Source organism: Xyrauchen texanus, chromosome 2 (assembly GCF_025860055.1).
Source record: "Xyrauchen texanus isolate HMW12.3.18 chromosome 2, RBS_HiC_50CHRs, whole genome shotgun sequence".
NCBI lineage: Eukaryota > Metazoa > Chordata > Actinopteri > Cypriniformes > Catostomidae > Xyrauchen > Xyrauchen texanus.
In genome coordinates, this window is record NC_068277.1 from 37,779,797 (window position 1) to 37,806,253 (window position 26,457).

The 26,457-nt window shown below is 37.8% G+C and overlaps 1 protein-coding gene across 5 annotated transcripts in view; it reads right to left on the reverse strand.

Annotated features, from left to right (window-relative positions):
- phf21aa (PHD finger protein 21Aa) overlaps positions 1-26,243 on the reverse strand; it is a 33,739-nt gene extending 7,496 nt beyond the window's left edge. For 2 of the 5 annotated variants that reach the window (XM_052138752.1, XM_052138786.1), the window contains exons 1-12: positions 25,983-26,243; positions 15,757-15,846; positions 15,562-15,594; positions 15,384-15,449; positions 11,050-11,199; positions 5,303-5,548; positions 4,726-4,809; positions 2,090-2,347; positions 1,856-2,014; positions 1,704-1,755; positions 1,507-1,586; positions 1,351-1,408 (exon numbers count right to left, since the gene is read on the reverse strand). In XM_052138752.1, the coding sequence (XP_051994712.1) occupies positions 1,351-1,408; positions 1,507-1,586; positions 1,704-1,755; positions 1,856-2,014; positions 2,090-2,347; positions 4,726-4,809; positions 5,303-5,548; positions 11,050-11,199; positions 15,384-15,449; positions 15,562-15,594; positions 15,757-15,813 (1,243 nt within the window). In that variant the 5' untranslated portion in view covers positions 15,814-15,846; positions 25,983-26,243. The remainder of the gene's footprint in view (positions 1-1,350; positions 1,409-1,506; positions 1,587-1,703; positions 1,756-1,855; positions 2,015-2,089; positions 2,348-4,725; positions 4,810-5,302; positions 5,549-11,049; positions 11,200-15,383; positions 15,450-15,561; positions 15,595-15,756; positions 15,847-25,982) is intronic. The other 3 variants (XM_052138760.1, XM_052138768.1, XM_052138776.1) reach the window with 3 other exon arrangements.
- Positions 26,244-26,457: the final 214 nt, after the last annotated feature.

Sequence of the window (26,457 nt, forward strand, 5' to 3'; positions counted from 1 at the left end):
CCTGCCGTCTGGCAAAAGGTACAGAAGCAATCTGGCCCTCACGGCCAGACTGTGTAACAGCTTCTTCCCCCAAGCCATCAGACTCCTCAATACTCAGAGACTGGACTGACACACACACAGACATACACACACACACACACACACACACACACACACACACACACACACACACACGTGTCCTGAGTTGCACTTTAATTATTGTCACTTTATACCTGGCTGCTACCTCAATAACTGCTATGTGCATAGAACACTCATCTCATAGTAAATGTTTTTACAATGTTTACATTTAGCATATTTAGAAACTGTCATCTTTGCACTACTGTGTACTGGTCTCTCACTGTCTCTCACTGTGTCTATTGTCCTGTTCATTTTTAGTAATTTATTGTACTGTCCTGTACTTTTTGCACACGTTTGCATGTGCACTTTATATAGGTATGTTATTTAGTCTGTGTAGTCTCATGTGGTTCTGTGTTCCTATGTTGTTTTATGTAGCACCATGGTCCTGGAGGAACGTTGTCTCGTTTCACTGTGTACTGTACTAACTGTATATGGTTGAAACGACAATAAAAACCACTTGACTTGACTAAAGCACAGAACAATGACTACTGTTTTAATAATTTTTTTTAAGGGATGTTCACCCAAAATGAAAATGATCTCATCATAAACATGCCATCCCAGATGTTTATGACTTTCTTTCTTCTGCAGAAAAAAACCCCAAAGATTTTTAGAAGAATATCTCAGCTCTGTAGGTCCATAAAATGCAAGTGAATGGTGACTAGACCCTTCAAGCTCCAAAAATCGCATTAAGGCAGAATAAAAGTAATCCATAAGGCTCCAGTGATTAAATCTATGTCTTCAGAAGTAATATGATAGGTGTGGATGAGAAACTATAGTAAAGATATGAGATTTATAGTAAAAAAGTATTGAAATATAGATCTGTTTCTCACCCAAAGTAATGGCAGCACTTTAGAAGACATATTTTAAACCACCGGCGTCATATTGATTACTTTTATGCTGCATTTATGTGATTTTTGGAGCTTCAAAGTTCTACTCACCATTCACTTGCATTGTATTGAGCTGAAATATTCTTCTAAAAAGCTTTGTGTTCATCAGAATAATGTAATAAACATCTGAGATGGCATGAGGATGAGTAAATGTTGAGAGAATGTTCATTTTTGGGTGAACTATCCCTTAAAAGGAAAACAAAAGCTACATTTCAGACATGAATATCTGTGTTTCTGAAAGCTCATCACAGAAACAGTAGAAAAATGTGTGATATCTGTGCTTGTAAATTTGCATGTATGGTACCTAATTTGGGCACAGAGAGACGGTGTGATTGGCTGTACTTACCTCTCTTCCTGCTAGACTGGTTAATGGAACTCAGATATGACACTGAGCTCTTCTTGCGCTGAAATGCAAACAGGCATAACTGATTTAATCAAATACGTCCAATCTGTAAGCTGTTTGTTTTGTGCCATTCTTATCTAGTGTGTATTTGTTTGTTACCTCTGGTTCGAACATGGCTCCACTATATATTGGATTTGCTGTTGTTCTTCTCTTACGCTCCTGACGCCTGCTCTTAATCTCTATACAAACAAAGCAGGAAACGTCAATACAAATGCACTTAAACACACACACACACACACACACACACACACACACACACACACACACACACACAACACACACTTCATTCTACTGACCTTCAAAATAGTCACGTGTGACCAGTCCCAGAGACAACATGAAGGCCAGTTTCTGTAGAAACAATGTATATCATCATAAACATCAACAGCATAATCATTATTACCTTCATTATAAAATATGATGTTAACATACAGTAAATTAATTATCCTACCCGTGGGCTCTCCTGATGTTTGGAAGAAGGTGTGTGTGTGTTTGTGGGGGCAGGTGAGGATTGTGAATCTAAGGACAGTGGAGGTGAAGTGTGTGTAGGTGTGTCTGGAGAGATGAGCAATGAAGTCTTTGGCTCTGTCCCATATTCCACAACAGATGTCTGAAACAAAACAAATAGACATGTTAATATGAACTGATGAATGTTTAACAAACTGCGTAAGTGAATTACCCTCACCATGTTGTCAGAGCTTGGGCTGTTGTAAGGTAACTTCTGCATGTGTGTCTGGGCAGATGGTTGTGTGTGTGTAGGGGGAGAGATCAGAATGCCTGTGCTGTTTGAGATGTTGGGGCAGGGCAGGCCATTGAGGATACGCATCTGCTGGATGTGACCAGAGGAAGGGAGGGTAGTGCTCAGTAACACTGGTGACTGCAGGGTCTGTACAGACACCTGACCAGCAGCTGGAGATAGAGAGGCTGGAGGTTTGGGCCGGACCTGCTCATACAAAAAGAACGAAAAAACAGGGGAATTACTTATGGAATAATCTTAAATAGTTTAAAGCCGAAGGATGCTAAGGTTTTCCGTTTGCCACTACATTTCTTGCGCACAGTGTACATCTATGTCATCATCAGCAGTGTACGCATGGACTGTTGCCGTGCAGCTAATTTTTGGGCAATACACGTCAGTGCATGTCGTCTATGCATGACTGCACTTATCAGGTCAGGTGAAGTATCACAAATCCGTCGTTGTATGCATGCGACAAACCAGTCAATACAGGCAATGGCGTATCCTTTGAAATGCTAGAACACTTGACCCTGTGCAAAATGTAACGGCAGGTGAAAAAAAGCACATCCTCAGCTTAAAGTGACTTTATTTTAATGTGTCCTTGTTACAGTGTAATTACAAAAGTAATTACTGATTATTACTAATTAACAACATGTACTTACTATAGGTTTAGGATATGGGTTTGGTTTAGGGTTAGTTGCTTGTTCTAATGCATAATTGACTATTATTACTATAGTAAATACATGTAATATGTGTAAAAAGAACACTTTAAAATATTGTTACTAAAATCTCTTACCATTTACTCACCCTCATGCAATCCAAGATGTGTATGATTTTCTTCTGCTGAACACAAAGATTTTTAGAAAAATGTTTCAGCTCTGTAGGTCCATACAATGCATGTAAATGGTGGCCAGAACTTTGAAGGTCCAAAAAGCACATAAAGGCAGCACAAAAGTAATCCATACAACTCCAGTAGATAAATCTATATCTTCAGAAGTGATATGATAGGTGTGTGTGTGACAGATATTTTTTACTATAATTTCTCCTCCCCGCCCAGTAGGTGGTGACAGGTAAGATGAAAGTGAATCACCAAACACAAAAGAAGGAGAAGAATTTCAAGTAAAAACATCCTTAAATATTGATCTTCGTCACAACCACACCTATCATATCACTTCTGAAGACATGGATTTAACCACTGAATTACTTTTAAGCTGCCTTTATGTGCCTTTTCAAAGTTCTGACCACCATTCACTTGCATTGTATGGACCTACATTGACAAATCTTAATTTGTGTTCAGCTGAAGAATGAAAGTCTACACATCTGCGATAGCATGATGCAAGTAAATGATGAGAGAATTTTCATTTTTGGGTGAACTATCCCTTTAAAGAGGACTGCAGCATAAAGGGATCAGAAAATGCCCAACTCAGCAGTCTAACTTACCATATACATGTTTTGTATGTCTCGCAAACTTAAACATTTGGACTTCTGTGATCATTCTTGTAAATTCTGCTGAGTTAGTACATCACCAAGGTAACAATTTCTAGCCAGAGGTAATGCTTTGCACCATATACCATCATTTTCCAGCAAAACAGCATTTCATAGAGATAAATTATAGACGTGTATGCTATTATTGCATAGGGATGGGTATTGATTTCCCGATTAAATTCCAAATCACAAGCTCTCAATTCGATTTGATTCATATGGGTATATTTCTGTTATAATGTCCCTTTTACTTACATATAAAATAAATGATCTCCCAGTTAATGCTGTTAATCATACAGGGGACCTTCTTACTAGGTACATTACAAAAATACAAATTTTACAAATTATATTTTATTTGTTTTTCATAATTTTGGTCACATTTTAGCTTTTTAAAAATCTATAAATGCAAGTAATCCATCAATAAATATAATATTATATTGCATGTATTATATTTTGTTACATGTTTATTGTTTAACGCATAATGTATACTATTTCCAAGTATTTACAATGATTTGTAAAACACGCGCCAACAATCTGTATTGTCTCTTTAAGAAAACCATCAGTTCTGTAAAGAACATCTGTAAATGAATGCATATTAACAAGAGAGGACCTAACCTTTCTCTCTAGCCTCATTAAATTCAGACTGCGAGCTTTGAAAATTGTTTTCTATGGAGCTGTAGATTCAGCAGCAGCACAGCCACACACTTCAGCCATAAACAAAATTATACCTGCATCAGTTTCTATCCCAAAGCTTCACAGAGAGCCTTTAATACTGCTATTTTATTAACGTATATGCATACACACACAACATACACCACACAAAATACAAGAGCACTGAATAATTTCAGAGAGAAATCACGGTTAGGGGTCAGTTTCGGGTCAAGAGCAAGAGCCAAAGCAGGGAATGCAAACGTCACCACTGTACAAGCAAACAAAAATGCAAAGCAATACAATCAGGCAGAGCAAGAAGCAAAACCACTGAACAGAAAATTAACAGCTGCAGTTTAAAAAACACATACAGTAGACACACAATAACACTCAATAGTGAGGGCTTTTCTCTAGTCCAGCCAGGCATTAGGGTGTGAAGTGTTTCCATGGAAACAAACCTGCAGTACAGTGGCTGGCCGAGTTGTCTGTCTGGTGGGTGGGACAAACTGAGGAACTTTGATTGGTTGGGAGGCAGCTTGAACCTGTGACAAGACCGCTTTTATTTGAGCACAGAGACACTCTTACTTTAATAACCCTTCCAACATTCATCCTACAACAAATAATTACAGTAGCATACTTATCCATTCATACTATGTGACAAATAAAGTCTGATTACATTTACATTTAGTCATTTACAGTATCAGAAACTTTTATTTAAAGGGACTTAAAATTAGGAACATCAAAAGCAATTCGTCATACAAGAGCTAACCATAACTGAAGTATCACACTGCCAAGTTTGAGAGAGTAAGTTCCAAGAGTAAGTTAGAGTAGTACAGAAGCTTGAGAAGCTTGAACAGAAGAAATGCAGGCAGATAGTAATAGATCGATTTTGTTTTAAATCATAAAGAACCAACCCTGAGCTCTTGATTCCTTAAATAATTCTGAGAGACTAATATTGCCTCCCACCTCACATGCAGTTTGCAAAACAAGAAGGAGATGAGAACACAAAACTCATATTTAGCTTTGGGAACTTACAAGAACAGTGCTATTGGGTATGACTCGTACTGGCTCTGCCCCCTGATTGGTCACGTGGATGACAGGTTGGAATTTTAGTGGTGAGTTTTGAGGATCCGAGTTAGGAGGGCTCGCTAGGAGAGTGTTGCTGAGGGTTGTAACCACGGTGATAGTGGGTGCTGGTGTCATGATGATAGGTGAGGTGGGTGTGGCAGCTCTCAGCACCAGAGGTAGTGTCTTTGAAGCAATGACAGGAGTCACAGAGTTCTACATGGGCACAGTTTTAAACACTTTAAATGAGTAATACACAAAAAAAATAAAATTCTGTCATCTTTTACTCACCCCTATGTTGTTCCAAACCCATATGACTCTCTTTCTTCTGTATAACACAAAATGGGACATTTTTAAGAATGGTCTTGGTCCCGCTATTCAAAACAATGGAAGTGGATAGTGATTTCAAGCTTCAAGGAGGCAAAAGTATAATTTTCTCTAGTGAATGCCAGTTTATTCACTCTAAATTTAGAGTTGTTTTCCACCAAAATCTATCGTATGTAAATCTTCAGAAGACTTGAAATATGACTTACAAGTAGTATGGATGTCTCTTATCCCCTGCATGCCAAACTAGAGTTACATCGTAGCACATTCAGTCATATATTAAGACTACCTCAAACCAACCCGTCTGGCATCAACGATCATCCATGCGATTATTTAATCAGCCAATCATGTGGCAGCAGTGCAAAATCATGCAGATACAGGTCAGGAGCTTCAGTTAATGTTCACATCAACCATCAAAATGGGGAAAAAATGTGATCTCAGTGATTTGGACCGTGGCATGATTGTTGGTGCCAGACAGGCTGGTTTGAGTATTTCTGTAACTGCTGATCTCTTGGGATTTTCACACACAACAGTCTCTAGAATTGAATCCGAATGGTGCAAAAAACAAAGAAACATCCAGTGAGCAACAGTTCTGTGGATGGAAAAACCTTGTTGATGAGAGAGGTCAACAGAGAATCAGCAGACTGGTTTGAACTGACAAATTCTACAGTAACTCAGATAACTGCTCTGTACAATTGTGGTGAGAAGAATATAATCTCAGAATGTATCTCAGAAAGTTTGGCAGCACGAGGGGGACCTACACAATATTAGGCAGGTGGTTTTAATGTTGTGACTGATCGGTATATATTTACTTGTATTACATACACATTCTTGCAGGGCTCTACACTAACTTTTTTCTCAAGGAGTACATGCGCTCCTAAATGAAAAAATTTAGGAGCACACAAAGAAATTTAGGAGCACAGTGAAAATTAAATACAGAGTTTATTAACAAACAATTTATTACATACATATTTATACTGCGTGTATGAGTGTGTGCGCATGTACTAAGGGACACACACATCTGTGGAACAGCACATACCTCCCAAACCAAACATTGAACCCATGCCTACTAGAATCAAAATATATCAGTTGTCCAGCTGCTTTTGTATGTTGACCGTCCGGCACACTTGGAGGTCAGCCAGCGTTCTCTCATTATGTCAGCAATTTGACCGATCATCTCCACACATTGTCGTATGTGGGATTAATGTAAACTCAGTTTTTGTTGTGGAGTCTGATAAGCGGCCCAAATTTGACGAAAGGTTCTTCTTCTTTCACAATAAAGTATGTGCTGTTTATCTTTATTTTCAGCTGCTTCCACTTCTCCTCCTCAGACTGCAGCACTTGCCTCCTCAAGGCTGCTGACACCGAGCTTGATGGTTTCTCCTGTCTCATCCAGAGCACTGGATATGCCGCCATGAGATGTTTCGCTACACTATCTCTTTTCAGATTAGCAATGGGCATTCCAGCTCTTTTCATAATTGGTGTTAAAACAATTTGAATTAAATTATTAAATGAAATTATACTCTACCTTAACCACAATGTATTTAAAAATGCATTGATTTGTTAAGAAAAATAAGACTATTAAACATTTGCATTTAAAGTATAACTTATTGTATATAAACAAAGTGCATATAAATCTAACCATTCAAAACGAATACAGTCTGAACAGCATAATAGACAGGGCCACCGCTGGCCAAATTGATGCCCTACGCATGATATGAGCGTGAAGCAATCGTCTGTGTTCCGTAACTGCTTTCGGGTCCTTGAATAACGTATAGCGAGCGAGTAAGGGCAGCCGGTGGACTTTCTGGTGCCATCCTAGGGTAAGATGGTGCCCCCCTAGGGAGTTGATGTCCTACGCAAACTGTGTAGTATGCATGTAGGTAGCGGCAGTACTGATAATAGAATAATGCACCATGTCAAAGAAAAATAAATAATTTGCAAAACTGCAGCATCCCACAAATCGAAATAAATGTATAAAAGAAGGATGTTATTTCACGTGTGCATTTAAAGTATAACTTTTCAATGTATATAAACAAAATGCATATAAATGTAACAATTCAAATACAATCTGAACAACATAAGTTGGCTCCGCCCTCTCTCACACATCTTTGATTCATTGGTTGACACTGCGTGTCTGATTGACAGGAACAACAGGTGAGGCTTTTAGTCTGAGCGGACAGTCAGAACTAATGTGTGCGCTTGAGCATTTAGGCCTATATTATTTTATTTGTTTTTTTTTCATTATTTTTAAATCTTTTGATTATTCATATCTTAATTTGTTTTACATATTTTTATAAATAGATTCTGATATGCGAGCCGGCTCCCAACGTTCACCTACAAGAGCCGAATCGATCGCAAACGACCATCACTATTTCAGATGCGTGTTAACTGACACGAAGGACGAGTTGCCCTCCTGTTTCTGCCCTCTACAATATTTGCAGAACATGATGTTGTTTTCGAACTCTAGCCATGGGAACATTTTCAATGCAACAATTTGCATTGAATCTATATGTTGTCCCTCCACCGGCTACAGTGGACGTTGAAGTGACAGCTGTGGTCACGGTAGCTTTGCACTCAGCAAAAGCTACCGTGGTAAACCTTGTGAAGAGACTTCAATTCAATTCAATTCAATTCAAATGAGCTTTATTGGCATGACTGTATACAGTGTACAATGTTGCCAAAGCATTGAGTAATAAACACATTACAAATATAAAAACAACAACATGTATATACAATAAATGAATAATAATGATAATAATAAAAAAAAATATATATAAATAAAAAAATATATATTTCCTCGCCAAATTCCTCTTTCTCCTCATCTCTTTTTCGCTTAAAATAAAATGCGATGTCGCCTATACCGCTACTTTTTTCCATTGTCCGCGTCATCACAGAAAACTCCGCTTCGGGAATGTGGGTTTTGTAATTTTGAAACAAATATCTTAAAAAGGGGGGGTTACGTTTGTAATATTTAATCGCACACTGTGCTCTTAAATAATTTTTCCAGTTCGCACATATCTATTTTTAGGGGCAAATGCAAGTGAAATACTCCCTGTCTTGTGTAATAACATGGTGTGGGTTAGAGCTACTTTAAAGCACTCAAACATTTTGTGTTTGCCATTCACATCTACTGACATGGACTTGGACAAGAATTTTCGTCTTTCCATAAAGCAGAAAAGGGTTACAAAGTTCTTGGGTTACAAAATCTTAAAAGAGTTTAGATATTCATCAGTCCACAGTTAGTCAAACTGTCTATAAATGGAGATGATAGAAGTGGCCGTCCAGTCAAGATGATTCAAAGCATTACATATGGCATAAAAAGGGCACTGCATACCAACATGAAAACATGTACGGTGGAGGGTGCATCATGATTTGAGGTTGCTTTTCTGGGACTGGACTACTGGACTAGTAGACTACTCTGGACTACTTGCTATCATCGATGGAAAAATTCATTCTTACATTTATCAAGATATCCTTCAGGATAATATCAGAGTGGCTGTGCACCAGTTGAAGCTCTGTAGAAGTTGGGTGATGCAGCAGGATAATAACCCTAAACATCAAAGTAAATTCACTACTGAATAACTTTAAAAAAAAGAATAAAATCCACATTTTGTAGTGGCCCAGTCAGAAACCAGACCTTAACCTAATAGAGATGCTGTGGAATAACTTCAAAAGAGCCGTTCACACCAGACATCCTAAGAATATGGTTGAGCTGAAGCAGTTCTGTTAGGAAGAATGGTCCAAAATTCCATCTGAATGTTGTGCAGGCTTAATCTGCAGCTACCAGAAAGTCATTGCTGCCAAAGGAGTATAGACCAATTATTAAATCCAAGGGTTCACTTCATTTTTCCAAGCCAAAGTAAATGTTTAATGGGATGTGTTTAATATAGACATGAAAGATTATAATTGTTTGTGTGTTGTTAGCTTAAGCACATTGTGGTTTCTCTATACTTGTGACTTTCATGAAGATGAGAGATCACATATTATGATGATAAATTACATGTGAAATTGGACACTGATGTTTTTCTTTATGGAAGGCAGAAGGCAAACAGAAGGCTGTTTGCGGTCCACTACAATATCTTGTCCACTTTCCAAGAGTAACAATGCTACCTGTACCTCCAAAGCCCCTAGCTGTGACATTGTGGCTGCCAAGCAGGGTTATTTGTGAGTGTTCAGAATGGAATTTTATGTTTTTAACAATTGTTTTATATTTGAATTTTCTTCTTAACCCAATATTTGTTTGGACTGACAAAGATGAATACATTTTGACACAAAATTGGATACAAAATGCAAATTAGCCATATTGTTTATATGATAACTGGTTGCCACTTGCAGAAATTAAACATGCAACATAGTGAGGTCCTGTGACAACAATGTAGTATATGAATGATTTTATTTATTTATTTATCATGCCTATCTATTACTTTTATTATGACACTTTTATTTTTTGTGTGCTTTTACCTCTTTTAATCCTTCGGTTTTCATTTTGTGAATCACTTCGTATGATATGTTAAATTAATGCATTTACACAACAATTACAATGTGGAAAATAATGTATCATGTGCTCAAATGTAATATTTGTGTAAAAACGTGGCTGGTGCACAGCTGACAGCACACTGATTAAGACAACAACATTATGGTGCGGTTGCCAGATATTCAATCCCGGAATCATTATACATGACTAAGACACTGTATTTTCTTTGTCTAGTGTCTGCCATCAAATGTTTTGGTGACCTCAGTCCATATTTAAAGTATCCCAAACCCACAACGAGATGCTATAATTCTAACCCATGATTGTGATTTACAAATTAGCCCAATTTGGCATGAAACCCTTTCAACAATGCACACACACACACACACACACACACACACTGTTCTAAAAAACTGTTCAGAAAAACGTTTCTCACTTGATTGACAATAATTGTTTTCTTCTGCCTTATTTTATGGTCATTATGAGAGAAGAAGTCTAAAAGTATTCTAAACCAAATACAAATGTATGAAGTCATTGTATTCTGAATAAAGGTGCTTGAAAACGTAACGGGGCTGATTACGGTTACTTCATTTTTGTATTCTGAATATGTAACGCCATTAAATGTATTCAATTACAGCATAACCCTGGCTATCCATTTCCATTGTATAGAAAAGAGGGACCTTTGTGTTCTGCAAAAAATAAAAAAATAAATAAAAAATATGGATTTGGAATGGCATAAGGGAGACTATTCCTTTCAAGAATTTTATAGGCTAGGTTTTAACATACATACCACACCCAAACTTAATGCTCTGTTTTATAATGTTCAGCAAAGGCTTTGTCTCGGAGAGGTCTTTATGTAGTGTACTTCTGGCAGTCTTTAAATTATTGTCCTGTTCGTGCTGTGTGATGGAGTGAGTACCTGTGAAGTGGTAAGGCTGGCAGCAGGCAGAGACGCTTGTGTCTGTGTGATGAGCAGGGTAGACGTTTGCCCGTCAGCTTGTAGCGTCTGCAGCTTCATATCTTCCTGTTTCACCAGTAGATCTCTCCTTAACTGCTCTACCACCTTTTTCTGAGGGAGAATAACAAGTACAAGCGCCTGTTAAATTTGTTATTTTTTTGTCTTTTGTCACTCGTACCTGCAATGAAGTCTCTCTTACTTACTCTCTCTTTCTGCCTGCCTGCTGTTGATAAGAGACTTTTGGAATTTGGCCCACTTGTATTGACAGCAAGTGAGAACATGGAGTCCCTACAGCTGAACATCACTCTCTCTTTGTATTTGTCTCTCTCAACAGTTTTCAGCATTTAAAAAACATCTTAAAGTATTCTATAAATCAGGGTTTAGGTCTAACAAGAAAATGTATCAGTAATATATTAGCATTAGCATAATTTGTGACTATGAAGTGAGTCCAGTATACAGCTGAAAGGAATTTTGCCATGTTTGCTACTTCAAATCATTATTTTTTTTTTTTGCTAATCCGCATCTGCATTAGCTTTAATCTGTAAGATCTGATATACATGAATACTGTGAATACTGATGCAATGATATTGACATTAACATGGATGCTGTCTTATGTCCACTAGAGTGTCCATCTAGAATCATTATTAACACATTATCCTTGGACAAATTGTGTGTCTAAATGTGTGATTTTGTTCATGTCTTAAATAATGATGCATGTAATTTTTTCAATGAGCATGTTTACATGCACATTCTTACACCAATTATGCTTAATAAGCCTACAACATGTGTGGAAATGTAAATGCTTTAATTGGCTTTCCTTTATTGGCATAAATGGACTAAGAATAAACCGATCGATCAATCGATTTTTGCCCTTTACCTCGATTTCACATTGCATGTAAACTCTTTACCAACGTTCTAACCTGCTTATCCAATGTGCGCAAGTGTTGTGCGCATGTCTCTTCATGGTTTGACATCAAAAGCAGAGAACAACTCGATTATTTTTAGTCTCATGTAAACACTTTTTTTATCCCTGCTTTGTCAGATTTTTTTTAATAAGCTGATTTTTAGGAGTTATCAGCATATTGGTGTGCATGTAAACATTCATTATCTAATCCCAGCTTAATGTGCTGAGACAACAATATGTAACAATAAGCCAACAACAAGCCATTTGTAGATTGACTACCATTAAAAGTCTACACTCTTAGGCTCTGTGGCACTTTCAAAACATTTCTTTGCTTATTTGAGCAGTCTAACATGTCAACTTCTAATTCAACCAGAGTTTGGGGCATGACTAGTTGTAATAAGCTGTTTAGAGGGAAATTGACTAATTTGTCCAAATAATGGACAAAGGAGGTTTGTTTGGGAAATCACTAGATAATTTGCATACAAGAACACATTAAACAAACAAATTGTATTTATGAGCTCAAAACACATTTACAATAAATATTTTTAAAATAGGCACACTTACATCTGTGGTAGATTCTCTACAAAGTAACAATGATTCTACATAATGATAAATGGGACTGAATTTCTTTTTTAAACAAATGCAGATGAATGGGAAATAAGCATTCTGGCTGATAATAAATCACTTGAATATTGAATACAGCACACTTAATAGGTGAATTTCCATGAACAAATCATGCAGCTCTTGAGCACCCTTTGAGTAGTCTCACGTAGCCAGACCTATGACTTCGGCAAAGCTCTATAGCAGCTTCAATGGGTCAAGTACCACCCATTTAGACAGGAAAAGCCAACTAACTAACATGTTAAGCAACCAATTACAGTCGGTTTTATCATTAAGGGGTATTTAGGGGATGGGTTATCATAGATGTATCATATCATAATAAAAGACTTACATGGGGAAAGAAATTATTGATATAATTGTGCACCTCCATGAGCGACTGCACAGGTCACACATGGGAAAATAGTGTAAAATGTGTAGAACGTCTAAGTACAGCACAGAAAACCTCCTTACAGAGAATTTCACAGACATAATTAAGTAAACAATGCAGAAGATGTCTGCGTCTATATTTCGGAAGTTCCATCGAACCAGCCAATCAAGTGGTTCAAGAAAGCCTTTTCCAGTTTTATGCTATGCGCATCAGACGTAGAGCACGGACTGTGGGCTGTCCGTAGCATGCCGTCTGAGGCTGAGACTACCCTCTGAGATGTCTTGAGCTTTATTTCTAAGCATGCAAATAGGAAATTCAATTTAGAAACAGAATGAGCCTCTAAATGCTTGACATGATCGGTCTTCTCATTCTCAATGTGATTCATTTGAAGCCATTCACTGTTTGTGTAACAGTCTGACACCAAAAACGTATCATGCACACACATGATACACATGAGCACATCCACAAAGCAACACAGAGCACTCTGAGAGAGAATGGTTCCATAACAAGAGAAGACAGCAGAAACATGCAGATATCAAAAGGAAGAAACAAGAGTCGCAGTACAGACAGTAAGAGTGCATGCTTTTACAAAATATGATCCTAAAATCTAACTCAAAGGCTAAGGATATGCAATATAGCTTGTCTGCATTTAGTGTTGATTCTATAACCAGTGAAGACAGTGACAGTTCAATTAATGAGTATATACACAACTCCCCCAGCTCAGTCCTCTCACTGATTACAGCTTTAACAGGCTCCCTCCACCATCTGTTATAGACACACACTCATAGATGTACGAGAATTCCACTGGACACTGTGGTGCTCAACACATTCCAAGTCTGTGTGAGTGAATGAGTGATAAAGAGAGCACACTTTTTAAAAAAGTGCTGCTGGGTGGTTCATTTTGTTTTTAAATGTGGAGGCTTTGAGTCACTGTCTTTCTAACTATAGAGCCTTAAATGGGTCATGAACTGAGAAATTAACTTTTGACATATAAGAGTTCATTATACTATAAAAACACCCTGTAAGTTTCAGAACTCAAAACTTTCTCATTAGTCTAAAAACAGCTTATATTGAAGCCAATCTGCCAAACCAACAGGATGTGGAATGTGCCACTTTATTACGTAATAGTGTGGCTAAACACCGCCTCCGCAGAAGAAGATCAACGCCTTCTTCTACATCACTGCCTGTTTAGCCCCGCCCACCAATTCATGCATGTAGTAGGTAAATAATGAGAGAAGCAAACACAGGTCTAGTTCCAGACTGCATCAGTAAGAACTTGGTCCTTTGTTCACTTCATTTGACCACAGATTCGTTTACAAACAAGGCACAATTCGACGCAGGATTTTCAAAACTCTTTTTCAGAAACAAACTAAAAGACGATGCTGTGCCGACTATATTGGATCCGGCAGTAATGTCGCATCACACAAGTGTACAAGTAACTGTTTTTATTACGTGGTCACTATTTCTTTGTCTGTTATTTCTTTGTCTATTATTGTTTGATATGTACTGAGCATTTATGCATTTTTAACCTAAATCAAAGCAGTGTCCATCTATGAAGGATGTAGGCTGTCAAACATACATGTAGAAGTTTACATAGGTGGGCACACAGCAAAACTTCCAAGTCTACAATCCGCCACGCCTATTCAAACCGTGTGTTCTGATGATGAGGGGGGTCAAAAAAGGACAGAAAATGGCCTATTACTTCTAAATTATTACGTTTTCTGATGTAAAAATATTGATAACATTATAAGTGGACCTCAGAAAACTGTATAAAATAAAAAAGGCAGTTCATGACCCCTTTAAGATACGCTTACCTTGTGATAATTATTCCTATTTCTCTGCATAAAGACAGCTGATCTCTCAGGTGTGAGTTTTTCTATTGTTGATGGCAGCTGCTCTGTTCTGTTCCTTTAAAAAGCTTTCAGATTCTTATAAAATTTCTCTCCACTCCTGCTGTCTACAACACATCTTTTCTCTTTCTCCTCCACAACACTTCCAGTTCTGTACAGTAAGCTCTAGTGAAGGACAGTACATGTTGTTATACCACATAATCATCCCCAGACATTAATCATAAGTTATATAAATGTCAAAAAAACAGATTTGTGTGTGTGTCAAATACAGTGTTGGCAAATACTTAGTTTGGCAACACAAAGCCACACACAAATCCCACAATGGAACTACAAAAAAAATATTCAGCACAATACACAATACAAAACAATGCCTGGTAAGACTTTCATGACTTAACAAGATGGCCTTATTTTTTTCAAGAGAGCAAAAACTTTCAGACTGGCAAATAACTGTATCCTTGCCAAATGAAAACTTGATTGAACTCATCAACACACAAATATGGTCCATGAGAACACTGACACAGCAGCAGGTGTTCTCTCAGAGAGCAGCTCTCACCTGCCGCTCACTCAGCGTTGTGATCTTGGTCTGCAGGTCACGGAGCTGCAGCTTCAGATCAGCATTCTGTACAAAAACACACACACTCCTCCCTGATACACAGTTTCAGCTGCCGCAGAGTATATAAGAGCGTATCTATCAAGCTGTACAGAGGAAATGTTAATTGAGGGACACACACCTGTGGATCTTGCTTCATCTGTGTGATGAGTTTCTGCAGACAGAGAGAGAGAAAGTTTTAGGACTCTTCAGAGTGCAGCGGGGGAAGAATTTGCTGACTGTGAACACAGTGAACTCTTGAGGTTGATGAGGGTACTGCAGCTGCAACAACTACACACTACAGTACATTTAGTGCAACCGTTTTTAGGGGGGATACCTGATGGATCTGGATTTCCACTTTGAGTGCTTCCTGTAAATTTTGCAGTTCCATCATCGATCCCTTCTTCCCAAAACGCTACACAGCTGCCTGAAAAATAAGAGGAACAGAGAGGATATTTTTTCACTCCTTGAGATCTGAACGACTGGTTTGTAAAACATTGTCTTAACACAGATAAAAAAAAGAGGTAACTGAGCACTTGGGGTCTCACAATGTTTATAACCATGCCATGTCGGATCTATTAGTGTGAGTATGTGTAAATATGCTCAGTGTGAGTAGGATATATCTCTGCGTACTGATTCAATCAGAACTACTCTCATCAAATCCTGCCTGAACAACACGGATCAAACTGAACATCACTCTTCCTCTATATTTGCACATACACACAATCTTCTGCACTCTCCCACTTGTCATTCTTCTTTGATGGTAAATGATGCTGATGTATGCATTAACTGTTTCCTTCCTCCCTAAGTGTTCATTCTAAAGTAACCTTTGTTTATAACTATGCAACAGTTAATTGCTAATAATTGCACTGTACTGTCCAGGAAAACATTTAAATGCATTAACTTGCCAGTTTAACATAATAAAAGCTGACCATCACACTTTCCAAATGTGTGCACCCTCTTTATGACAATGGTTTATTCTATAACTTCCCAACGTCTGCCGTCGTGAACACCGTTCAACTGGCAGGGTGGGGGTGGAGCTGGAATAGACAAGAGAGGATAGTCAGGGAGCACACATCTTCTCATACACATTTACACACAATAATGCCCAGGAGAAGAGTGACAAATCGAATTCATTAAATTATAGAACATGCTAGAGGGAATATTTAAGGTGGAGGTGGCTCTGTGGTTAAAGATTTGGGATGCACATAGGTTGTAGTTTTCCAAACTGACATGACCCTAGACATATAAACAGTATAGTTTCAGAAGTAAAAATTGCATAATTTTTTTTCTATAGGGAAACTGATTTTTAACAATAACTTATAAACCTTTAAAGACAGACCTACCGATGGTATAAGCTTCTGATGTAGCCATCAGTCCATGATATTTTAACTTCATTAAAAAACGCTTCGATTCAAAGTTTGTGGGTGAATTCCAAACGGAACTGCAGGAAAGGGACACCACTCAAAGAGTCATTCCAAACAATGGTTGCTTAAACTAATTGGTTTGCATAGACATACATGTTGGGTTGCGATGTATTTTAATAAATGTGCAATCATAACCTGGGTAAAAAATGTAATCGCTAAGAGCAAATTTGCTCTCTTCAGTCTAATCGTCCATGATGTTGCACTGACCGGTACTGTCTTTCGGCTCTTTACTTATGATTATATCCCTCCACGATATCATTTGATAGGCACACTAACTCTCACCATGATATCAAGCGAGGCAGAAGCGCTGTCACTAAAGCATGACATTTTCACAACACCGCAGTTACTGTGTACACAGGCCAAACAAAAGGATGGCAAATTCTTTGATTAATTAGTTTGTGCCGGTTTTGTATACAGTAGACCATTTTTGTAAGTTCAGAAATAGCGAGTGCCCAACCAGTACTGCACTATATATATATATAAAATGTGAAAGAAAAAAAAATTGTAATTGTCATACTGCTATGTTGCATGGAACTGCACCCAAGACTTTCACCCACTGATGCACTTGTATATATGTTTGAGTGACAATAAAGGGATTTGATTTTTTTTTTTATTTTGATTTAGAACATTCTGTACAGGTTCTTATTTGTTTGTTACACAAGAACCTCCCTGCAACATTCTGGGAATGTTAGTTTATGGTTGCAAAAAATAGAACATAAAGAGAACGTTCCTAGAAGGTTAGGAATTGGTTCCCAAAAAAATAAACAAACAGGAACTAAATGATAACATTAGGGGAATGTTCTGTATTAGCTGGGAATGTGTTATGTGGGCAAGTTCAAAGTAATTAGTCTCTTTTATAACAATATAAGACAAAGTCTCCTCACGCAGATGGAACTGCAGCTCGAGAAAAAGCCATGAAATTTCAGAAAAGATGAAAAGCAGTCAGGAAAATAGTTAATGGAAATGTAACAGAAATGGTAAAGATAAGCAGAAATAGGCAAGTATTGACTATTACATTGGGATAAGCCAGTTGCTTACAAACATTCGTTCTGTACTGTGGTGTCATGCACTTAAAGTAATTTTTTCCCCGCAGCCGCCATATTTGTTACCACCAACAGGAGGAAACAATGGTGGTGAATAGAAAAACACCCATAACATGATCTCAAGAAAAAACTCAAAAAATGCTTTTGATCCATGCCAGGAAATGGGTATATAGGTCTGAGGTCAGCATAAATATTGCCAAATTTGACTTTTGCAGACATTTAAAAATATTTGATCAACGATTTACCTCTGAAGGAAGTCTATGATTCAAGATCTTATGAAGTGTTGTTTATTGACTAACATTAGTATATATACACATTAAATATACACTATATATTCACATTATAGTGCATTTTTATTTATTACAACGTCATAAATATAGATACAGTCTGGGTATTAGTGTTGTCGCAGTACCAAAATTTCAGTAGTCGGTACCAATACCAATGAAATTTCATGGTACTCGATATCATTTCCAGTACCAAAGTAAAACACAAAAACAGGTTACTAAACAAAACTCTTTTACTAACAAAGTCTACAAAACATTAGCAGCAGAACCAAGAACAAAAATATGCCATTGAGCAACACTTTAATTTAAATATATTATTTTTTAATTATAACAAAACTGAACAATGTATGCTTAAAGTCTTTTTGAATACTTATATAAGATTTGCTTCAACTTTTGCAACTTTTAATTTAAGTTTTTACCAAGTACTAAAAAACAAAACCTAAATAAACAAGCATACAGTAGAATTAATAAAAAAACATTTCCAAACTAATGTGCAAAGTGCTCTCTTATTAATAAAGCTGAATATTGCCAATTTTCTTCATTATAAGAAATGCATAGTGACATATATATAGATATTATGATTAAATAAGTCACGAGAAGTCATGTTCTATTCTAGCTGCATTAAGCGTGCGCGCTCGAGGGATGAGCGTCCCCGAGGCAGAGTCTCTCTCAGCCGGGTGCAGTTTCAATCTCTCCCCCTTAGATCGGGACATTCGCACAACTTATAGAAGAGGCACCGACCACACAGAGAAATCCCAGTTTCTGAGTTTAAAGTTATTAACATGATCTGCTTCTGTATAATTTGAACTTTAATAAAGCTATAACGCATTAAATTTGACTGCATTTAAGATGTAACGCCGGGATGTTTCCTTTAAAGGGCTCCGCGCCTCCGCTTATTCCACAAAGGTACATGCTTGTATATGCAATACTTTGGGATCTACATAATATAAACTGTGAAAGTTTAAATTCACCTGCTTTATTGGCTTGAATAAATCCGGGTGTCTGTCTTTCATGTGTTTATTAAGTTTGATGTGTTCCCTCCTTTCATCAGAAAATTGCGAAAGCAGCGTTTACAAATAGGTTTTTGCTGATCTGAGATGTTTCCCTTTTCATCAGCCTCAAATTACCTGGCTTTTTCCACTTTTCATTTTGACAAGATTCAGTTGAGACTCCGTAGCATCAGCTACTTTGCTTGCCGCAAGCGTTCGAAAGTTCCTGCCTCTGCATGGGTACCGGGTAGACTCGGTACTAGGTACCCCGGTACCTCCAGAAATTCTGGTATCGTAAATAATATTTTGTTTTAGTATCGACTTGGTACCGGGGTACCGGTATTTTTGACAACACTACTGGTGTAATGAATAACATTGTCCAGTTTGCAGGAAACAAACATTTTTGCAGACTTTTTCCACATCCCACAGCACAGCACAATGAAGAAATATGAAATGTTGGTCACAAACATGGCGGCACAGTCATACAGTGACATCACAGGAAACAGGTCAATATATGAATGTGACTGGGCGGAGGGCAGGGCCGGGTCGTGATTATACACACCCATTCCCTTATCAGGCTAATTAAGCCCCCGAGAGGGAAAAAGGCTGATTGCGGATGGTGGTTATGAGAGAGAGATTGTTTACGGACATGTCCGTCATGTGTGTGAAGTTAATCATTAAAATATTATTTATGTCATCAAGCCAGTTCTCGACTCCTCCTTTCCATTGAACTGCGTTACAATGAATATACCTTATTAACAATATTTTTTATTTATAGCACAATATTGTGTTATTTTTGGCAGATATGGTTGCCATGGTACATGTTTGTAGACGTTAAAAACAAGATTCTTTCCAGTTTTGATCAATTGATTTGATCAGTTTCAACATAGACTTTATTTCTACAATTCGAGAGTGTGCATGTTTGTGTGCTTGTTCAAATCTTTTATTTCAGTTAACAGGCTTTTTTGAGTCTGTGAAAGAATAATAGAGATTTCTATAATTATCTGTCTAAATCAAAAAGTTTTAGTCATAAAAAAGTAAATAAATTAACAATGTCAACACAAACAAGTTAAGTTCCAGTGTCAACACAAAAGGTCATATCTGAGTCCTGTGCAGAGAAAGTTAAAGAGCCCCTGCTTTAGACAAAAAGTGTCCACATAACAGCAAGTATCTTTTCTAACTTTGCCCAGAAACAGCATATTTAGGACAGAACATCTCACCATTTACAGAGACACTCGATGCCTGTGCAAATTCAGGAGCGGGTTTATGATTTCTGAGGCCCCAATCAACTGACCAACCCGGGGCCCCATTTTTAATATTTGTGCTTAAAAAATTTCATAAAATTGATTTTAAATCATAATTTTAAATTCGTCCTATACATACATTCAACATAATTGTAATGAATTAAAAATCTTGTTAAATGTCATTAATGCATGTTTTCCAATTTTTCCACAGATAAAAAAAGCAATATTTACCAACATATATTTATACATTTTTTTTTGTGAATAGGCTGTGCTAAACCTACTACTTCACCCAGTAACAGTTTGAAAGGTAGTTGGTATTTATTCATATTCTAACCCATCAATTATTTATTGTTGTCCAGTTTGTCATTATAACACAATACAGTATTATTATTATTATTACTTTGATGATTTGTTGTATATAATAGTAATATAGTTCTGTCTTATTTACTTTCAACTGAATTTTATATTCTAATGCTGCAGTGTATTTTTCACAATGTTGCAAAAGGCATTATTTTTTGTAAGCATTGTAGGCAACATTTATAAGAGTAATAGTAAACATACAAGGCACAGCAGCCCCTCAGCACACTAGAGCAAAAGGTGAAAGAAATATTGCCATGTATCAACCACTGAAACGTTGCTTGGTGCAGAACAATTTGGAATAATGGTAAACATTGTAACAGTCTCCTCTTTGCAACCTGAAATCTTTGTGAAACCTGCACTAACAACAATCTAGATGCAGCACAACGACTGAAACAGAACGCAGGTGTCTCGACATGCGTTTTTGAAACCGGAAGTACTTATTAACTTGAAACATTGTCTAAAACTGTGCCGGTCACTGTGTGACACACTGAAGAAACACCAAGACGCGCTGCAGCAGTCAAGGACGTTTGTCATTTACATAGAAAAACTATGAAAAAACAAGTTTGGTGTGAACGGCCCCTAACTTATCCGTTCACACGTATCTGAGCTTGTGAGTGAATCAAGTTTGGAAGGCCAATATATTTTTTCATAAATTACAAACCCAAAATCCTACTGCCCCGAACCCGGCAGCTTCAAACGTGAACCACTCTGAGACCGCTGACAATGACGCGTTTGCGTGTGTACCCAGAACAACATGTCACCTCGAGTGTTTTTTGCGTAGCTTTCCTGAGTGGGGGCCCTCTCATCGTCTGGGGTCCCACGCAATTGCGTGGTGGTTAAAACTGCTACTGTGCAAGTTCACTCAAATCCTAACTGCCTGACTCTGTTTTGTTTGTGCTGTTTCTTATTTTCTGTTCTTAGTACTTGTGTCTCACAGAATCAGTCTCTGTCTCTGCCACAGATCATCACTCTCTTCTCATCAGAATGAATGGAGACTACCAGATGGGCACTCCACACACTAAGAGATTTTCACTCGTCTTCAGAGTGGCATCCTCTAGCTGAAGCTGCACCAGTCACTGATGTATCAGGCCCAAGATAGAAATGAAGAATTGTATGTCCTCTATATTAGTAAAGCCATTTTTGTTGTGAAACGTTTAAGCTAACTTCAGACTCAGTTCAACAGATTCAGGACATGAGCTATTATTATTTAGCTATCTATTTTGCATCATGAATAGAATGATTCTCACTTAAATGAAGTCCAATTTGGTATCAAGCTATTTCTTTTTTAATGTAAATGCATACATATTTTTAAGCATAAAATTATCCATAAATAGGTATGGGCACTAAATGTGTCCATAATGTCCAGCAAAGCAAAAGAAGGGAATTCTCATATTTTCTAGAACTTTTCTATTCAGTGAGAGCAGCCAGAATGATAAACACACACACACACACACACACACCTGCCTTATCAGACTGGCACACCATACCCTCACCTGTTGGCTCAGTACATGTTGAAGCATGTGATTAATTCAGAACAACTCATTAGAGAGAGTGAAAATATAATATACCTCTGTACTTTCCTGTGCCACTTACGCTTTTGGCATATTACCTGTATATAGTAGGGAAGTATGAATATTGGGACGCAGCATATATTTTAAAACACAGCCTTTTAAGGTTTAGCAATCGCGCAAGGCCATATTATGATTTCAATATTAATTCAATCAAACATGCAGCCTTAAAGGGACAGTTCACCCAAACTTTTTAATTCAGTCATTGTTTACTCACCCCTGTGTTGTTATAACCCTATATGACTTTCTTTCTTTTTCTTTACACAAAGGGGAAATGGTGAAATAAAAATTACTCAGTGATGTCATACAATGGCAGTTTAAGGTGACTACCTCTTCAAACTTCAAATAAGTGAAAATGTGTCGATCTCCTGATGTGTGGGTCTCCTGATGTGTGTGATGAGTGCACGATTGCAACAGCTCATGCAACCCCTCGTGACATTTTAGAATAATAGTAGAGAGAATTATTTATTTCAGCTTTTATTACTTTCATCACATTCCCAGTGGGTCAGAAGTTTACATACACTTTGTTAATATTTGGAAGCACTGCCTTTAAATTGTTTAACTTGTGTCAAACCTTTTGGGTAACCTTCTACAAGCTTCTCACAATAAGTTGCTGGAATTTTGGCCCATTCCTCCATACAGAACTGGTGTAACCGAGTCAGGTTTGTAGGTCTCCTTGCTCGCACATGCTTTTTCAGTTCTGCCCACAAATCTTCTATCAGGATGAGGTCAGGGCTTTGTGATGGCCACTCCAATACCTTGACTTTGTTATCCTAAAGTAAAACTTTGGAGGTATGATTGGTGTGATTGTCTATTTGGAAGACCCATTCAAGCTTTAACTTCCTGGCTGATGTCTTGAGATGTTGCTTCAATATATCCACATAATTTTCCTTCCTCATGATGCCATCTATTTTGTGAAGTTCACCAGTCCCTCCTGCAGCAAAGCACCACCACAACATGATGCTGCCACCCCCATGCTTCACGGTTGGGATGGTGTTCTTCAGCTTGCAAGCCTCACCCTTTTTACTCCAAACATAATGATGGTCATTATGGCCAAACAATTGGTCATTATGGTCATTATGTCCTTAAACATTAGGGCTTAAAAAAGGACGTTTTGGAGCAGTGGTTTCTTCCTTGCTGAGCAGACTTTCAGGTTATATCGATATAGGACTCATTTTTACTGTGGATATAGATACTTGTCTACCTGTTTCCTCCAGCATCTTCACAAGGTCCTTTGCTGTTGTTCTCAGATTGATTTGCACTTTTCGCTCCAAACTATGTTCATCTCTAGTAGACAGAATGCGTCTCCTTCTTAAGCGGTATGATGGCTGATTGGTCCCATGTTGTTTATTCTAGCATACTATTGTTTGTACAGATGAATGTGGTACCTTCAGGAATTTTGGAAATTGCTCTGGATGAACCAGACTTTTGGAGGAACACAATTTGTTTTCTGATGTCTTGGATGATTTCTTTTGATTTTCCCACGATGTCAAGCAAAGAGGCACTGAGTTTGAAAGTAGGCCTTAAAATTCATCCACAGGTACACGTCCAGTTCAGTGCACCTCCTATCAGAAGCTAATTGTCTTATTGTCTAAAGGCTTGACATAATTTTCTGGAATTTCTCAAGCTGCTAAAAGGCACAGTTAACTTAATGTATGTAAACTTCTATCCCACTGGAATTGTGATATAGTCCATTAAAAGTGAAACAATCTGTCTGTAAACAACTGTTGGGAAAATTACTCATCAAGTATATGTCCTAAAAGTTTTGCCAAAACTAGTTTGCTAATATTAAATCTGGGGAGTTTTAATGGCTTCAGCCAAAGTGTATGTAAACTTCTCACTTCAACTGTAGGTTTGCACACCCTTGCAGAAGATTCTGCATTTAAAAAAATAGGAGGATCATAAAAATGGCGTTTTGTTTTTAATTTACACACATTATGCTATAAAAAAGTTCACATGCCCTTGCTTCTTAATATGGTGGTTTGCTTCCTTGATGATCAATGGCTGTTTGTATCTTTTCTGATAGTTGTGCATGAGTTCCTGCTTTGTCCTGAGCAGTGAAGCTGCCCACTGTTCTAAAATAATCCTCCAGGCACTGCACATTCATTTTGATTCCCAGCATCTTTTGCACAATTGAGTTCTTCCCAAAAGTGGCTATATGATGTTGCGATCCAAATTTTCACACTTGACAACTGAGGGAAATTGTAATACACAACTATTACAAAAGGTACCAACATTAATTAATGCTCAAAAAGACAACACACCATATCAAGGACCAAATTTTTAACAGGATTATTTGTGCAAATTGCTTTTATTTGGTTTTGTGGGATTGATGTAAATATATGTTATGCAGCTTCTGAGTAAAAAGCAACAAAATAACTTCTGCACCAAACTTCATGGACACAGGTAGCTTTCTTAATTTAATGCACCTGAATACATGCATTTCATGTATTTGGATACACCTTACAGTGAACTTGGTGACCCCTCACAGCAGGGAAAGAGGGAAAAACAGAAACAGAAAAAAATGGCAGTACAGTCAGTCAAGATGTTCTTTCTTCTTGATAATGGAAGAAAACCGCCACACATGCATAAAACATGGGGACAATAAAGAAAAGGGGGAAAAAAAGACTTTGTTAGCAACCTGTATTCTTTGGTAACTTTGCATGCAGCAATTTCATGATCAAACAATGTCTGAAAACAGGGTGTGATTTTGATGAGGAAAAACCCTACTGTTTTACGGCTATTCAGTGTCCGTCATAACGTCCAAAAACAGTACTTGTACCAGAAAGACACACATCCGACATTGGCAATGTAGTAGTAAAACACAGGGTGAGTGAGACAGAAGCTATTGGTCGTTAAAGGGAACCGAGCGCCATGTGAAAGCTTAAGAAAGGTCGACATCATCCTCATCTTCATCGGCGTTCCAGCGCATCCACACCGGAAACAGCAACATCACTTTATATCCTCACACAATTACACATCAAACTCACACTGCACAGGGCCTACAACTTTCTTTCGCATTATAAGTGAATAGATTTGAAGATCTCGCGTTTGTGCTGATATGATGCATGTCGAGGCGTGGTGCCGAGAACACGCACTGAGAAAACATTCTTTCACGGTCACACGTCTTGCCGCCCTAGCGGTTCTCACAACAATAGTAGCTCAACACAGAGAGATGCTCGAGACACCAGGAGTCGACATACACACACTTTATTCGGGATATCGCTCGAGATGTCTTCCTTTCACTTATCACTGTAAATGTAAGCGTTAAGTGCATTTATAATGGCATCCCAGTACTGGTGTGAAAACAACATCTTGCGCTTAAGTCAAAATTTAATCCATATATACGCAAGTTTTGTTCAATAATGGCGTTTGTGAGGTGTTTTGGTGTCAATCGAGGTATTATTGTATAACGGCTATAAGTTATAACGTCTTATACTGCAGCTGCACTCTCTCTCTCTCCCTCTCTCTCTCCTGCAACTCCTAGAATAAAGAGAATTGAACCCCCCCGCGCGATGCCTCTGCGCTTTCACATCCACTCAAATCACTGCCAACACAATCAAATACAGAAAGCTAACAGACTTTAAACACAAACTGTGCCCAAAAGTTCCCCTGATGAAGATAGAAATCCCCCCGAAGTGCACTTACCCTTGTACACACTCCTCCAGCAGTCAAATCCCGATCTTCATACACTTACACACACTCACCAATTATTTAAATATATATTTACAAACAGCCGGGCATTTCACCAACAAAATCCTATCCCGCGGATGAAATGATTCAATTTAGCGCCCTAAAGTTTTGTGCAGTGTATTAGAAGGAATCTTCGCTTTGTTCGGTTGGTTTTTGACCAAAAATGTATTTTAAAAAAAAGACAGAAACTGACATACAAAACAAGAACTCTTCTTCCTTCCCATTCACCCCCAGTTTGAGAGCTCGGCATATCAATGCGCGCAGAATAGAGATAATGGGACACCACAACCGTGCCGTGTATAACACACAAAATAACTCATCCAACATAACAAATTATTTGTCACGTTGGAAATTAATTATATATTGTTGCAAACCGCGGCGAAACAAAAAACGCCGACTGTGAAACAACACTTGGAAGAAGCGGACTATT